The sequence below is a fragment of the Aythya fuligula genome, chromosome 2, assembly GCF_009819795.1.
Source record: "Aythya fuligula isolate bAytFul2 chromosome 2, bAytFul2.pri, whole genome shotgun sequence".
NCBI classification, from domain to species: domain Eukaryota; kingdom Metazoa; phylum Chordata; class Aves; order Anseriformes; family Anatidae; genus Aythya; species Aythya fuligula.
Window position 1 is genome coordinate 60,393,622 of NC_045560.1, and position 16,043 is coordinate 60,409,664.

The 16,043-nt window shown below is 38.9% G+C and overlaps 1 protein-coding gene across 3 annotated transcripts in view; it reads left to right on the forward strand.

Annotated features, from left to right (window-relative positions):
- AMPH (amphiphysin) overlaps positions 1-15,105 on the forward strand; it is a 133,327-nt gene extending 118,222 nt beyond the window's left edge. For 2 of the 3 annotated variants that reach the window (XM_032182092.1, XM_032182093.1), the window contains 4 exons: positions 6,974-7,120; positions 9,025-9,291; positions 11,081-11,182; positions 13,929-15,105. In XM_032182092.1, coding sequence (XP_032037983.1) covers positions 6,974-7,120; positions 9,025-9,291; positions 11,081-11,182; positions 13,929-14,036 — 624 coding nt within the window. In that variant the 3' untranslated portion in view covers positions 14,037-15,105. Of the gene's footprint in view, positions 1-3,234; positions 3,292-6,973; positions 7,121-9,024; positions 9,292-11,080; positions 11,183-13,928 lie in introns of all 3 variants that reach the window. The other variant, XM_032182090.1, reaches the window with a different exon arrangement.
- Positions 15,106-16,043: the final 938 nt, after the last annotated feature.

Consider the following 16,043-nt stretch of genomic DNA (forward strand, 5'->3'; position numbering starts at 1 on the left):
ACTTTTGCACGCATTTGCACACATTTCCTTATTTCCACTGTATCCCCAAAGGCAGACATAAAATCCAAAGGATAAAGGATATAATGCATTAACCGCAGATTGATTTCTTTTCAAATAATAATACCCGTATCACCACATCAATTTTTTACATTCAAACAAAGATGGTAAGTGTATGGTATAACAAAGAGAAAGATTAGCAAGTCTTGTTATTTCCCTTTCTTATTCTCATTCATGGGAAACTCAACACCTGGAGTTCACAGCTCTGCTCAGAGATCAGCTTTTTTATTTCCTTATGCTCATTAGTTTGGAAAGAGCCTTTCTGTGCCTTGAGTCTGATGCTTGTCTGGACTCTGATGTTCTCCCATTAAAGCACTCAGACACTCAGCTAAATACTGTGGTTTTCAAATCTGTGTGTAGGCACATACGAAACTGCCTTCTGATAAATTCTTTGCAGGCACTGAAAAAGTACAGCACAGGCCCAGAAAGAGTCTCCAGCTTAGAGGGTATCCAGTTATGGTTGAATCCCACTCTAGGTACAACTTGTGGAACCCAAATGGCAGAGCATGTAATTTGGGAGAGCAGTCCAATGGTCAGATATAGAAGAGTGCTCATCTGTGTCCAGATTCGGAGCTTGCAGCTAAGTACATGTACAAGATTGGCGTGTGAGGCCATTGAAAAATATATGGCCTCCAAAAATGAGAGGGAACTGATGTAGAACAGTGTTCTTCTTTTGAGATGTGCAGAAGCAGATTTTACTCTATTAAGGGAATTGGGGTGTTACTTACCTCAGACTTTTTTTTAGTCTTCCTATTTACTAGGCTGTCATGCCTTAAAAATGGCACAGTTCCTGCTACCATGCCTCCCTTTTCTAACTCCCAGCTTACAGCTAATCAAAAGAGCAATGAAGCTAATTTGACAAGTGCAAAATAATCCTTAGGAAGCAGGGCAATTCCCCTTACTTTTCCTTTTCCTACCATAACTGCATTCAGTTATCCTGAAAAACAGTTGTCATTTGAAAATACAGGTATGTACGTGTCAGATTTTACGAAGAAGCCCAAAGTACTGCTCTGAGCTTGGCTGATGGGATTCTTACAAGAGAATACCACTAGGTTATTATTAAGAGAAGGACAGGGACTGGCACATTCTTGATAATAAAGTGCAGAATGATGCTCATTTCTGAAGGCAAATTGACTTGTAAATACAGATGATGGGAAAAATTCAGCACTTTTTTTTGTAGCAAAAATAGGGAAAGTGTTTATCTATCAACTTCCCATTGGACATATGGCTTTTATGGGCAATAGAAACATATGTGTATGTATCTTCTGTAAAAAAAAAAGAAAAAAAAAGGAAAGAAAAGAAAAAAAAGAGCAAGACTTCTGTGGGTAATTATATGCATTCATGCATTGCTAGTAAGAAATATGTATTTTGCAGTTGATATATATATATATATTTTTTTTTTAAGACCCTCTATAATCTCTTTCAAACTTACTGCAAAAAACAGGACTTTGTGGCAGAGGTTTGACAGCTTCAAACAAAAATTAATGATTTGGGAAAAAAAAAAAAGTTATATAACAGTGTAATTTTAACAGGATAAAGCTATGAGAGGTTTCCATGGTAACGTTGCTGTCAGCAGCTGCCTTGCCCTGGCATCTGGACACGGTTGGGGTTTATGAGGTGACTGCAGGCAATACTAGAAGATTAGATTAGAAAAAACATGAGTGATGTGAAGTTTGGATGTAACTCAGCATCCTCTTATTAAAAAAGGAACATGTAAGCATTTCAGCTGAAACTTCTAGAAATGTTGGAGTGACCATTGCAGGCATGTGGAGGCAGTTGGCTGAAGCCTGAATACTTGAGGTCTAACTAATTTCTGATCACTAAAGTGAGTCCAAGCAGTTCAAGTTACTGTGTTCTCACATAGGTTTGCATAATTTGTCTTCACCCTTACAGGTCTTCTGAAAAATCTGACATAGCTGTGTTTGCAAAACAGCCTCAAAATTTATTAGCAAAGTAGATTTCTCTAAGGCGGCTTTGATCTACTTCTCCTTAGAAAAGCATCTTTAGAAATCAGTCCTGAATTTTAGCAATTTTGATAGTTTGTTGACCTTACTAGACCTACACTTGTTGATCTAGGTGGAATAATAGCCAAAACTGAATCCAAGCCCAAGCAGAAGAAGCGTTGTTGCAGGTTAAATCCCTACATGCTGCAGTAGAATTGGAAACCAGCAAGGTCACAGCTGTCCCACAGAGTTTGGGAATAATAGTGCCTGTTTTTCCTCATTTCCGAAACTTGGAACTCATGCAGTTTTACGGCTTCTCTGAGAAGGAACCTGATGTTAGATACCATCTGTGCTGTAAAAAGCATTATTTGGGGGGAGCCCATTACTGCTCAGTGCAGCTGTGATCCCTTGAACATCTACATGGGTGTCAGATTTAGAAAGCCACTGACACATGTCTAATTTTTGGATGTCAGGCACCTACTGTATGTATCACTTAATATGGACCAAAAGAAAGGCAATTCTGAAAAAAAAAAAGATGAACTTTGTGACCCATCTTTTGAGCAATCCCTTTAAATGAGTTGCAATCCAACATATGTAGAAGAAGTGCTTTAGAAAGTTTACCTGGGAAGTCTGGTGAGTTTCAGGGGAAGCACCAGGTTATAATGAGAACAGTGTGACTCTTGGGTGAGAGAAATTTGAGGCTGATGGAAAACTGCAAGGTCAGCCGTGTTGTGGGTTGCTGGTTATTAAAAATTCTTCCAAAATACAAATACTGATAACAAAAATAAATTAAATTGTCTTTAGCACTTCCAGCACAGTGGCAATGATATAAGTAAAAGGCTTTATTTCTTTTTTTCTTTTTCTTTTTCTTTTTCTTTTTCTTTTTATTTTTCTTTTTCTTTTTCTTTTTCTTTTTCTTTTTCTTTTTCTTTTTCTTTTTCTTTCCTTTCTCTTTCTCTTTCTATTTCTCTTTCTCTTTCTCTTTTTCTTTTTCTTTTTCTTTTTCTTTTTCTTTTTCTTTTTTTTTTTTAGCCTACAGCTACTTTTAATTCAGATGATATCTGACAGCAAGAATCTTTCTACTTGCTGTATTCTATCCCATATTTAGTTCCCACCATTCATTTCATTGCATCCCATACATGCTATGCCTTCATTGAGCTTGATTAATGCCTATTTCTCTGCAGCCATTCCCTCAGCATGAGTAAGGTGATGACCATATTTCCTCTTTATGCAGGACAGTGTGGAGGCAGGGGATAAAGAGACAACTGGAGTTGCTGAGAAAGAGAGCGAGGTACATATGAAGAACATCAGGAGTGTGGCTGTGCTTTAATATCTTCAAGAGAAGTGTGGCAAAAATATATATTTGTCATTTTCATGTTATCAGTATGCAGCCAATACAATGCAACTGTGACCCAGCTGTGGCATCAGAACAACTCTCACTCAGAGCAGGACCTACCTTACAAACTGCTTGTTGCAGCAGTATAGAATGATAAATATCTCAGGACAGCTTTATGAAAGACTCTATGACATACTGAATTTCTCTGTAGCTGGGCATGCATGAAATCTAATGGTTGCGTTTTGCTTGTACTTCTTCAGAGGTGATAAAACAAGTCACTCTGAAGCCTTTTACACTAAAGCAATTCAATAACATGTTCAAATGTACACAGAGAGCAGCACAGGAGGAAGGCTACATACTAAATGCAGGAAGAGAAGTAGAGTTTGAGAAAGAAATCTGGCATTAGCCCTGCTGGAATCTCGTATATTTATGTGGCTCCAGGCTCCCCCAGTGTTACTGGGAAGTGAGGCTTGCTGCCAGCAGCTGTCCCTCCCGAGCAGCACAGTTCTGAGTCAGGATGAGGCCCTACTGCCAGGGGCTGGCTTTTCCCCAGTGACCCGCAACACTGACTCACTGGTACTGTACTCCTCGCAGTCCTGACGCACCCACGTAGAAATCAGTAGAATTACTCTGGCAGGAATGTACGGGACAGAGGTGGTAGGTCAAGCCCAGTTGCTGTGGCTCTTGGTGTGGACACAGTGCAAGAGTGTCTGCATTGCTTCTCTAGCATTGGCTTATTGCTCCCAACAGCTCTGGTCCCAGACGAAATTCCTTGCCATCCCTTGATCACCAAGGCTAAGTCTTTGAAATGTATCTCTCCCCAGTTTTCCAATGCACTTCCTTGTAAAGTCAAGAAAGTCAAGGTCTTTTCTCTGGTAAGTTTGACCCTGTGTGCTGTTTGAAGGAGCAGTATTGCTGAATGCAGAAGAGCTCCTGTCAGGCATCAAGCTATTTGCTAAACTGATATCCTGGCTCCAGTGGAGGATGGTCCCTCTGATGATGTACCTTTCATAACTGATTCTTTGGTATTCCCCAAAAAGTCTTCCAAGGGTTTGCAAGCAATTGATATGTTCCCTAAAGCATGATGACTAGTTCTTCTTGGCTTTATGTTAGCTGGCTTAGCTGTAATTATGACTAATTGTCATAAAAATTACCCGGTCCTTTTCTGAACCCAGCCATGGAGTTAGATCTTCAGCTTTGGAAAATCAGCATTGCTCAGTGAGCTCCTCCCACAGCCCCCCAGCTGCAGACTCGGTAGCCCTCCTTCTCCTCTTCCTGGCCTCATTCTTGCTGCTGCCAAATCTGTGGCATTGTACTGAGCTGACAGTGCTGTTAATTAGTGGAAATCCAACTGCATGGATCAGCTACTTGTTGGGTAAAGAAGCATTCACTTTTACTGCAGTTAAATCCAAGTGGTTCTTTTATCACAGCCCTCATTATGTTAGATGGCCCCTTCTTTTTCTCCTTTGTAATGGGGAAACTCTCCAAGTGTCGATAATACTGCTAGAAATAACTAGTTTGGAACACTGTTAGACTGTGTAATGTTATGTAAAACAGGTTTGTGGGGTTGGTTCTCAATATGAAGTTAAGTAAGATTGATAACTATATCCACAAGTGCGTGTTTCACCATAGCTGTGTGTGGGATGCCAGCTGTCCTGAATTCTGTGGACTGAATCGCCTCTTTTTCCTTTTTCCTTTCTTTTAATATTAATCAAAAATATTTGAGGCTGATAGTGAGTTTCATTCTGTGTTAGTACACATGAGATTTTGTAAAAGCTTCTTCTAATCATCTAGCTGGCTTTGTTTTTGTATTCTAAGGCACAAGAATTAATGATTGCGCAGTTGTGAGCTGTGGTATGCATTCAGCGTGTTACAGCTACAGGCTGTGAGAGTGTCACCCTCTTGGTGCAGACTATTTGAGAGCTGATTCATGTAAATTAGAATTCTCCTCCTTTGTGAAATAAAACGGGCTATACAAATCCAATAAATAAAAAAGAAGCATTGATCCTAATCACAACAGACAGCAAGATCGATTTCTGCAGCATGCTGTTAGAAGTGCATGGTATAAAATCAATCTGACATGCACTCTGTTCTCCCTGTTACATACTAGTCTCTTCCAGGGCTTTCACATCGACCGTTTATTTGAATATCTTCCTGGGTCAAGACTGCTAAAATTGGCAATACTATGAGAGACAGGCTTGCATACCTTACAAGTCACAGGAGATGCCAATGTTTGCCCCTGTCTTTCGATGTTACTTCTGTTTATGACAGAGCATCCTTCACCAGCAGACTTCCTAGTTCAAGCTAAAAGCTGGTCTGGTAATTTCTACAAAACACTGTAGTATTTTCTGCCTTCAAGGACTCCAGAAGAATTTGTCACATTAATTAATAGCAATCAATAGGAGTGGTGCTCAATATTAGGTATTGCTAAAAAAAACAATGTCTGAAGAATGCCCATGAACAATTGCAGGCAGTTCAAGTTCAGTTCAGGTAGCTGAATTAGTCTCATCCATGAAGGGAAGATCAAGCTGAAGAAACAAGGAGCAGCAGACTGTTAACTGAAGATTGGAGACATTTCTGCTAAATGTAGATTGACATAGGTACCTAGAAAACAGTTTTTCTTCAGTGTTAAAAATTCCATACTGAAGTTAACTGGATTAACAGAATGTGTTTCATAATTTACCTTCACCCTCCAACCTCTAGAATGAATCCAGTATAAATACACTTCCAATACTGTTAACATATGCCAGTATGTACCAATACAAATGTTAGGTTGATAAACAAATTATAGCAATAGTATCTGCTGGATGATGGATTTAACACTGATCTACAGGAAGGTACTTTTCTATCCACCTTTCAACAACTGGAACGAAACACATTCACTTTTCGGCATGGATTCATGACAAATGATTCAGTCATATCCAACCTGCTTGGGCCTTTATTCATGTTTGGTTTTGTTTTATACTGACCTGTATACAGATATGTACAGTTATTTTTTCTCATATCTGATGACATCTGAAGATTTCTGATCTTTATCCATCTGTAGAATATATTTGCTTCTGCTTATGTAGCCCAAATTGCAAGTAGAAAGGAGTCTATAATTAAGGCAATGTTCTCGAAGCCAGCCCAGGTCTAGAGGTAGGTGATAGCAGCTGGAGAAGACTTGTAGCCTGTTCCTAAGAACATGCTTTTCTTACAGAATGTAGCTTGGAAGCAATTAAGCCTTGAGATTGCAGTCACATAACTGTTTCAGAGGATAATGGAAGGAGCACGTTTTATTTGCGTATCTTATCAGATAGAAGATCTGATAAGAAAAATACAAGTCTTGACAAACTTTAACTACACTAATAGCACCTGTGGACTCTGCTAAATGTTCACAGTGAGGTTTCTTAAATGTCTCTCTCCCACTTGTTAATCAACCTCACTGTACATACAAGCTTACCCTTATGCTCCCTGCACAGCACATCAGGCACGGGATGGCAGCCTCCCACACTGCTTTCCCCCATACGTCAGGGGAAACCCCATGGAACCAAAGCCATGGGTTGGCAATGCCAAAGGAGGTCACAGAGCAGGGGATATCTCCAGCTGATATCCACAACTTGTGTCCTGAAAGGTTTCTCCTTCCTGTTATTCACAGGTGGTAACTGCAGTGAAAGGGACAGCAGCAGCAGAAGACAGTCTGACAGTGGCAGCAGGAGCTGGTGACGGTGCTGTCACTGAAAAGGAGGCTGTTGCTGAAGGTGAAGAACCTCAGGGAGAAGAAAAGGAGGCTGATGCATCTCAGGTAACTCATGCTGCTACATGGGAGAGTGTTAGAGGAATTGGCCCAGATCCAGCATCCTGACACAGGCAAGGCTGTTGCAGCTCTGTACGTCCAGATCCAATGAGTAGTGAGGCTGAGCATGTATTCCTCGTCAGTACACAGACAGAGCACACATATACACCACGTATATACTTGTGTACACCACCAGCCACAGAAATTGCAGATATGCACAGAGTACAAATACGAATGGAACTGGCAGTCTCATCCTGCTCCCCTCACCAGCTGAGCAGGGTGGAGGCCTACCAGGGAGAAGATGTATATATTCTCATATACATGCTGCTTTTGGATCCCACTCTCACCACTTGCTTTCATCTGGGTGTTCAATCCCTCAAGGCAGCAACCCTGCTCCAGTTGCTGGTACACACCTTTGCACATGGACATAAATACACGTGTCCACAGATGGAGCTGGCCAGGACTCCTCTGGTCACCAGTAACCAACTGGTCACTGGCACAGTGGCTGTGACACCAATACATGGATATTACAGAGCCTTCGCCCTGGAGAAGAGTTAGCATGGAATTTAATGAGAAGATACAACAAACCATGTTCATCAGGTACAGGGCACAGCCACACATTCAAACCATCCACTATTTACATGCATGTCCCACACTAATTCTTCCCTAGATCACCTAGATCCACCCCTTTCCCCGACTTTGCTTTCTCCCCTAAATATACCATAGGAAGTCTTGTGCAATAATATGTTCCCCATATTATTGTCACACCTGGATACTCAGGCTGAGGCTGCCATTGGACAGATCCCTTCTGAGTCCTCAATTTGTGCTCCCACCTGTCCTGGTGCCCCTGTGCTTCTCTGGGAGATGGACCCTCAGTGGGTTGACGACTCCTGTAATAGGCCTGAAAGCAGCCTGTGCAAAGTATTATTTGGGTTCCCCCTCTTGGTATTGATTCTGTGCTCCTCTGTGAGCATGTGGATAAGCTTTATCACGTAGCCTAATGGTGTTCAGGGCTTTCTTTGGAAAAACAGAGAAAGTTATGGACTTTTTTTTTGTTATTTTTTGTCTCCCAGTGTCAGGTCCTATCAGTAGAATTACTTTGGTTTTGGTAAATCAAGGTGGTCAAAATATGTATCTGCATCTGTCTTGGTGTTTTTTCTTATTTGATCTCTGAGGAGCTGGGGAACAGCTACTAGAGCAGACCCTGCAGCTGGGCAGACAATTGCCACCTTCTGTCATCTCACGTTGTATTTCTTCTGTGCACCAGAGAAAGATATCTCACAGAAGAGTAGTGAACATATACTTCTCAGCTTGGATGCTCCAAAAAGTTTCATTAAATGCTTTTTGTCCTAAGCTGCATTATTGGTCAGATGCTAGCTTTCTCTGCTTCCCATTATATTGCTGTAAAGCAGAAGAAATCCCCTCAGTCCATCAAAGTAAAAGGTCATGTTTTCCTCTTTCACCACCTTTATATCACTATTATCCTGCTGATTTGAATTTCAGAAAAAAACATAGGACAGTGACTCAAGGAAATGGTGGCATTATCCAAGCACACCTAAAGAACAGGCACAAAGAGAAAGTTCTGATAATTTCAGTGCACATTGAAAATGAAACCCAAACTACCTGCAGAGAGTTTTTATTATTTTCCACAACAATTTATATTAATACAGCAAGTAGACTTAGGAGAAATAAGGGGAGATGGTGAAAATTAAAGAGAAGGGATATACTCCTTTGTATTTCTGCATAAGTGCGGTTTTCTGTCTTTATGTAAGAATCCATTCTACAGTGAAGAAAGAAATCCCCCTATTTGCTCTCTGCAATAGGTAAACAACTGTGTTTTCCAACTTGAAATAAAGTAATAAATACTCTACTGTTGCCTTTTGTTGTTATTTTCTTTGTTTGTTTTTCCCTAGGAAAAGGTCAGCAGCATCCCTTCAGTAGTAATAGAGCCAGCATCAAACAATGAAGGGGAGGGAGAAGAACACGAAGTTGTCATGAATGAGTCCAAAGATGTTTCAGCAGAGTTAGACACTCAGGGCACTGACAGTTCTCCCAGTGAAACTTCTCAAGTTGGAAGTGAGCAGAAACCCACTGAAGAAATCCAGGCTGCACCTTCTCAAGATCAGGTTGTTTCATCAGAAGACGCAGCTTCTGCCATGCCACCCGGCTTTCTCTTTAAGGTCAGCTTGTTCATTCTTCTTTTAGACATCCCTTCAGATCTAGCTTCTGTATCTGAAAGTGCAAACATTGTGATGTTTTTCTGAGGCCAAAAGATGCTTAGTTTCCCAGCCACATGTATGCACATACACACACACAGACAAACACAACTTTTTGGTTGTGTTGTCTCCATATGAAAAATTTGAGAAAATATATTTTCTGCACACATTTTTTTGGGGGTATTTCATTATGTAGCTGTAGGATGTGCAGGAGTACTCCTTTCATCTCACCAAATTACTACTGTCAGCGAATATATTGAGTAAAAGTCCATTGCTACAGATTTATTCAGCACTATTGCATGATCATATGTTAATTATATCAGAAAAGGCATTTTTTTTCCTGACTGAGAATCTATAATAGAAGTTCTGGCTCTATTGAAATCTATGGGACTTCTATAAATCATTGTAATGAAGCTAAAGTGTAATTTTATGACTTTAGTAATATTATACTTATAAACTGTTAGGGTAATCAAACAAAAGTTTAATGAGGCATGAGAGAAATTCTCTCCTTAGCTGGCAAGACCCACAGGGTTTCCTGGTTCACAAGGTTCTTTGATAATTCTTCTCACTTCAGCATCACTAAGCAGGAGGAAAGCTCCTTGAGGATGGATGAACTTTACATGCTTCCTATTATCTTTGCATACTTCAGACTAATTAGTCCCATAGCACTACAACAGTATGTTATTCTTCCTTATCTATTCTCATTGCTCAGTGTTTTCAGCAAACTTTGAGAATAGCATTAAGGTTAGGGTGACCAGTATTGTGCAGTTTTGACTCAAACATGCTGACATAGTTCATCTTTTGTTTTTCATCACACTCCCTTGGGTCAGGCATAAATAAGGAGAAGCAGAATATATGCCTGCCATCTGGTTCTTGATGCCATTTCCTTTCATTATTGCAGAGCTGCTATGGAACTGGTCGTGCCTTTGAGAAAACTAGGGTAGCATTTCTCTTAAGGAGGTACTATAGAACTATTTAGTTAAAAGGATCTGTTCTCAACAGCGTAATGACCCCACCAATGTATTCATAATCACCGCTTTGAAAGACAGATAGTTTTGGTATTCCCATCTGCCAGTTAATGGGAGTTCTTTCCAGGACAAACATAAGGTAGGGTTCCCACTACTCGCCTCTTTAATTGTCTATTGAAATTGGTGCCATACCTCTCACTCCAGTTTCCACGGATGTTTATGGCAAGAATAATATCTAGTGGCCAGAACAAGTGAGGGGCTGAAATAATAGTACCAGGGAGTCTTTTCCAAGCTTATTAGCAAAATCCTGACATCTTTCTCTCAGACCTAGTGATGATAGTGAGGAATGTTCCTTACACAGAAGTTCCTTACACAGAAGGAGTAAGGTCACAGGACTTGTCCAAGAGGCAGTACTTGTGGGGTTTCGCAGTATCATCTGTCCCTGAGATATACTATGACCTTGTGAAAGGATGTCAGATATCTCTCAGGAAGATTTACCTAAGCTTCCTTCATCTGTTTCTGAAATTATGAATAGAAACTTTAATGTGAAATGATGTTAACATTAACAATACCTATCATACCTATTTATGGCCATGCTTCCATAAAGAATGGGGAGTTAAAAAATAAATATTATTATTTATTTATTGAGGGGTTATTAGTTATTTACTTATTGGGGAGTTAAAAAAATAAATAAATGAAAGAGTGCATTAATCTTCCTTTTTTTTTTTCTTTTCCCACTGTCTCCGTTTTGATCATGTCTATGTGTTTGGTATTATTTTCTTTAGGTTGAAGTTCTACATGATTTTGAGGCAGCTAACAGTGATGAACTTAATTTAAAACGAGGAGATATAGTACTAGTAATTCCTTCTGAGACCACAGCTGATCAGGTAAAAACATGATTATTTCACTTATTTATGTTTTTCTTTTTTTTTTTTTTTTTTTCTCACAGATTATAGTTGATAGGAAATGTTAATTCAAAATGTCACTGCTGTTAGAAAACATGAACATTCTAATTTTGTTTTTGTACTTAGTTTCATTTGAGACTAACCAGTATAGATGACTATGGTTAAAGTCCCAGATACAGAACATGGTCCAACCACAACATATTTTTGCTAGGGCTTTTTTATGCTACTTTGTAGCAAATTTTATACAGGCATACATGCACACATAGACTTAAAACAGAAGGTGACTTATGAATTGTGCATTGTGTTGCTATCATCTTGTCTTAATGTTGAAGCAGAACTGGTTAGATGGTCCCCACATATTCAGACTGTTTATGTGGGGCTTTGGATAAATAATACACATTTGCCCAAAGACTGGCCACTGAGACTGCTACAACTGTGCTGTCCTTCAGCCAAGTTACAGGGAGGTGCTCCTCTCTGTGCTCTGTACCTCCAAAGCTAATTCTGGAAACCTCACACAGAAGTGTTCTTGAACTGCATTGGTGATCACCTTGTCTTTGATAAAAGAACCCAACGGTTTAATTTCAATTAAGTAATTCCATTTTGTTTTAACCATGCATTTCCAGTGAATTTTTAAACAATTTCATTCCACATATTGAACTGAATTGCAGTGAATTGATTTTTGACTACTGCTTTAAAAGAAGACCATCCACTTAGTACCAGCCACTCCATGGGCATCTGCTTGTGCCAGAAGTGTCATTGAAAAGTCTCCCACTGAACTGGGGACTGGGAGGTAGGGTACTGAACCCTGCTTGCTGAGGTAGCTAAGAGCTCTGCTCTGAATGAAGAACATTTCTTAAAAGAGGTTTAAATACTAACTCCACAAGCACATATTTGGAGAGCTGGAGAGTGTATTTGAAATTGGTTTGATGCCTGATGATGTGAAAAGGTAGGTTATAACCAGTGTTCAGGTTCTCAGCTGAGCTTTCTTCTGATACAAGAGACAAATAATTGTTTTGTTTTAGTTTGTTTTAATTTCTGAATAAAAGATAAAGATTTTTTCTTTCAGTAGGGTGCTCTGTTCTTCTATAGGGGTAGATTCTGTTATCCTTACACAAATTATGCTGCACAGTACCACATGGGCAGTTCAACTGATTTAATTATCTGTATCTGCAGAATAGAACACTGCAGGATAAGGATATCAGAATCTTTTTCTTTATCTTCAAGCATTTTTTCTTGGGATGTTTTGTATTAATTGTGCTTAATCTTCACTTAGTGAATCCATTAAGTATCTTTTTCTCTTGTGGTGTGCATCCAAATCCCATTAGCATTAATTGGAGTAATTGTGTTCAGTGATGAAGAAAATAAACCTTTATGCATTCATGTTTCTGAGACCATTCTGTTCCTATCTTTATTACTTAGTACATATTTGCCCTTCATGTTTAACATCACCATAAAACTCAATATTTTTGTCTTTTACCAAATACTTTGTTGATTCATATGTAGTATTTTTATCTTATTCTTTTTTTCTCCTATAAAATTGACCTGTCTAAAACCATAATTCTTATATAGCTGGTGACATCAGCATTCCCTGCTCAAAACTAACCAGTCCCACCCGGTGGCTTCAATTTTTCCATTATTATTGAGTTGGAATTATTATCCATTAAAACTGTGCAGTCCTTAGTAGAATGTACTCTGGCCATGCTAGAAAACTGTAGTTCCTCTCTCTCAGATAATCTGTGTGCTTTAAAAACATGTTCCCAGTTATTCCATCTCCTTGTGTACTTTCTGTACATTAGTAATATGGCAGCATTATAAATTTCCTGCTAATCATCACTTTGCTCTGGCTCCTGTTCTTAAAATGAACAAAGCATGGAGTCAGTGTGATGAAAATAGAATCATAGAATCATAGAATATCCTGAGTTGGAAGAGACCCGTAAGGATCATCAAGACCAACTCCTGGCACCGCACAGGTCTGCCCAAAAGTTTAGACCATGTGACTAAGTGCACTAAATAGGTTGATCACTTCATAAAAATACTGAATGGATTTTATTCCAGGTAAAATTGATAGCATGTCAGAGAACCAAGCACTCTCCAATAAGAAATCTCTCTTTAAATTGATGATGATTTGGATTGCAATTTTGCATGTCAAGTTCTGGTTTAGGCTGAAGTTTACAGGAATTTTTGGAAAAGCAGTTGAGTATCAACTGACTTTGAGTTTCTAGGGACAGTAATAGCAGAAGATACAAGAATTGTTATTTCTTCTGACTGCCAATATATGAATGAGACAAAAGAACCCTCAAGGAAAATGAAAGTCAAATTTAAAACTTCATTTTCCCCTTGATCTGTCTTATTATATAATGGTTCTAGGCCACTGCTATGCTCTTATTGTGTAAGTATGCCAATATTGTTGTGATAACTTCAAAAAATCTCCATATCCATTTGCCCAAATGCTGATCTGTTTCAATACTGAATGACCCAGAAGGCTGATTATTCAACTTTGAGTTCAGCTAAGGGTTAGATGGGCTAAAGGCCATACAGTACACTCACAATCACTCAATAACACTGGTCTGGCAGAATCAAGAAAACAATCTGTGCAAAATCAGAGGCTGCTATTTAACCAAAGCACCACATCTTTTAGCCAGGTGACTCTAAAACCTCTTCAGGTCTGAAGCACGTAAAAAAGAAAGTGGGGAGACCTGAAATTTAAGACTCTGTCTTTTTCTTACAGGAGGCTGGCTGGTTGACAGGCATTAAGGAATCTGAGTGGCTTCAGTACAGGGATGCAAATAGTTACAAAGGACTTTTCCCAGAGAACTTCACACGCCATCTGGAGTAGTTCTTCTCTCAGGCACAGGAATGTGGCATGAAGCTCAGTTAGTAGGTTTTTAACCTCTTTGAAACACAGGAGCCCACTGTTTTTGTAGTTTAAGCTGTTAATGGTTTACAGATTGGTGCCAGACAAAGCTTGTGGAAACATATCAAAATGAGCATGAGTGCAAACAGTTAAGCTAGCAATTTCTGAAGCAGTATGTGGAAAAAAAAATCAAATAAAAAAGAAATGTCCTTATTTGTTCACATGTATGTGGCAACAGGTTTGCTTGTGCTTTGTCAGAGCTATGGTGATCCTGTATTTGGTCCTTTCCCATGAAATCTGAAATTAGCCTCCTCAATACCAAAACCTTAACTTCTCTGCACTAAGTGTATTGTATTGAGTTGCACTGCAGAAGATTTAATTAGTAATCCTGTAGTAATGAGGTCAAACTATTATAAGTTTCATGTGTTTAAAAAAGATAATTAACTGCTGCAATGTTTTTCAATGTTATTTTTGGACATGCATAATATATATATACACACAAGAAGTCGTGTATATATAAGTGCATATGGATATATATGCATTTTCACAATGTCATCGTAGTTCTTTGACTGTGTAGTGTCATCAGTACATGCATTGCTCTTTCACTGTCTGGCATTACAGGAAACAGTTTTGTTTGAAAGCAAAACTAGCTGCTCCATTGCCAAAACATTATACAGTATCTGTGTTTGTAATGTGAAATTTTCATTCTGAGATGATGAATAACATCATGTTCAAAGCTGCTAAACCTTTGAGAAGGCATGGCTCAGTCTCCTCTTCCAGCTGCAGTAGTTACGATGAGATAATCTGGAGGGGGAGCTGTTATGATGCTAATCTATACTTTTTTATTTAATTGGCTGAATAAGAAAAAAAAAAAAAAAGACAGAACTAATCTATGAGAAATAAACACAATATATTTTCACTATAAGTATTTATGCAGCATACCTTCACAGATCCTTTTAAATTAAGATATATAATGTATCCTGTATCAAAAAGTCATCTGTAACTTATGTTTTCCAGTGCTGTGTCATTAAAAATAAACCTTTGATCCAAAGAAGTTGTTTCATCTGTGGTGCTTTTGAAGTTTTGTTAAAAAGAATTTCACATAGTTCACGTGTTGTATTAGAGAATCTAATCTTATTTTAATAACACTTTTTCCAAAGAAACACAGCATAACAGGCATACCATCTAAATTCTTGCTCTCAACTTTAGTCATGGTCAAGGCTCCAAAAGGCTCAGCGCATCCCCTAGCTGCTCCTTCTGGAAATGGACTCTGGCCGCCAGCTAGTATCTGTCCACAAGCACAAGGGAGCATGTCTGTGCCTGACTGTCACCCAGCTGAAGATTGCTACCTCTTACTCATTTTTATGCTTGTCCACTTATCTTCTGTGAAAAGAAAAATCCCCATAAATATGCTCTGTTCTGTTTGCGGATGCATGGAAGCTACAACTATTTAGGAACACCTTTTTTTTTTTTTTTTTTAAAGCAATTCAGTTATTTTTTGTGATGTTTTGATTGTGGGCTGTTTTTATGTATGGGCATTTTCTACTCCAATTTGTCAGATTTCAATTGAAGAAAGATTTTTTTGTTGCTCTAAAAGAAGAGGAAAGTAGTTTTCTTTCTGTCTTTCAGAGTACAGTAGCTTTCTAAAGAAACTGTTGATAACTGTGTTTTATGGAGAAGTTGAGTGGCTCAACTGTGGTAACTGTGATTTTGGCTGTAAAGTGTCACAATGAGCAATCAGAGTCTCAGGAGGTTGCAGGAGGCCCTTTGGTTTTCCTTTCATTCTTTTATCAGGTTTGGCAATCAATAGTGATCCATAGGCAAGAATTTATCCAAGGGAGCAACTTCTCATTTGTTTCTGGTGTTGCAATAAATTCCAAATTCCAGTACACCACTTCGAGGTGGTCATAATAACCTATTAAACCTGATTTATGGTGCGACTGATGACCTCCAGGCCACAGTTTCCTGCTTACCTAGATCTCAACATTG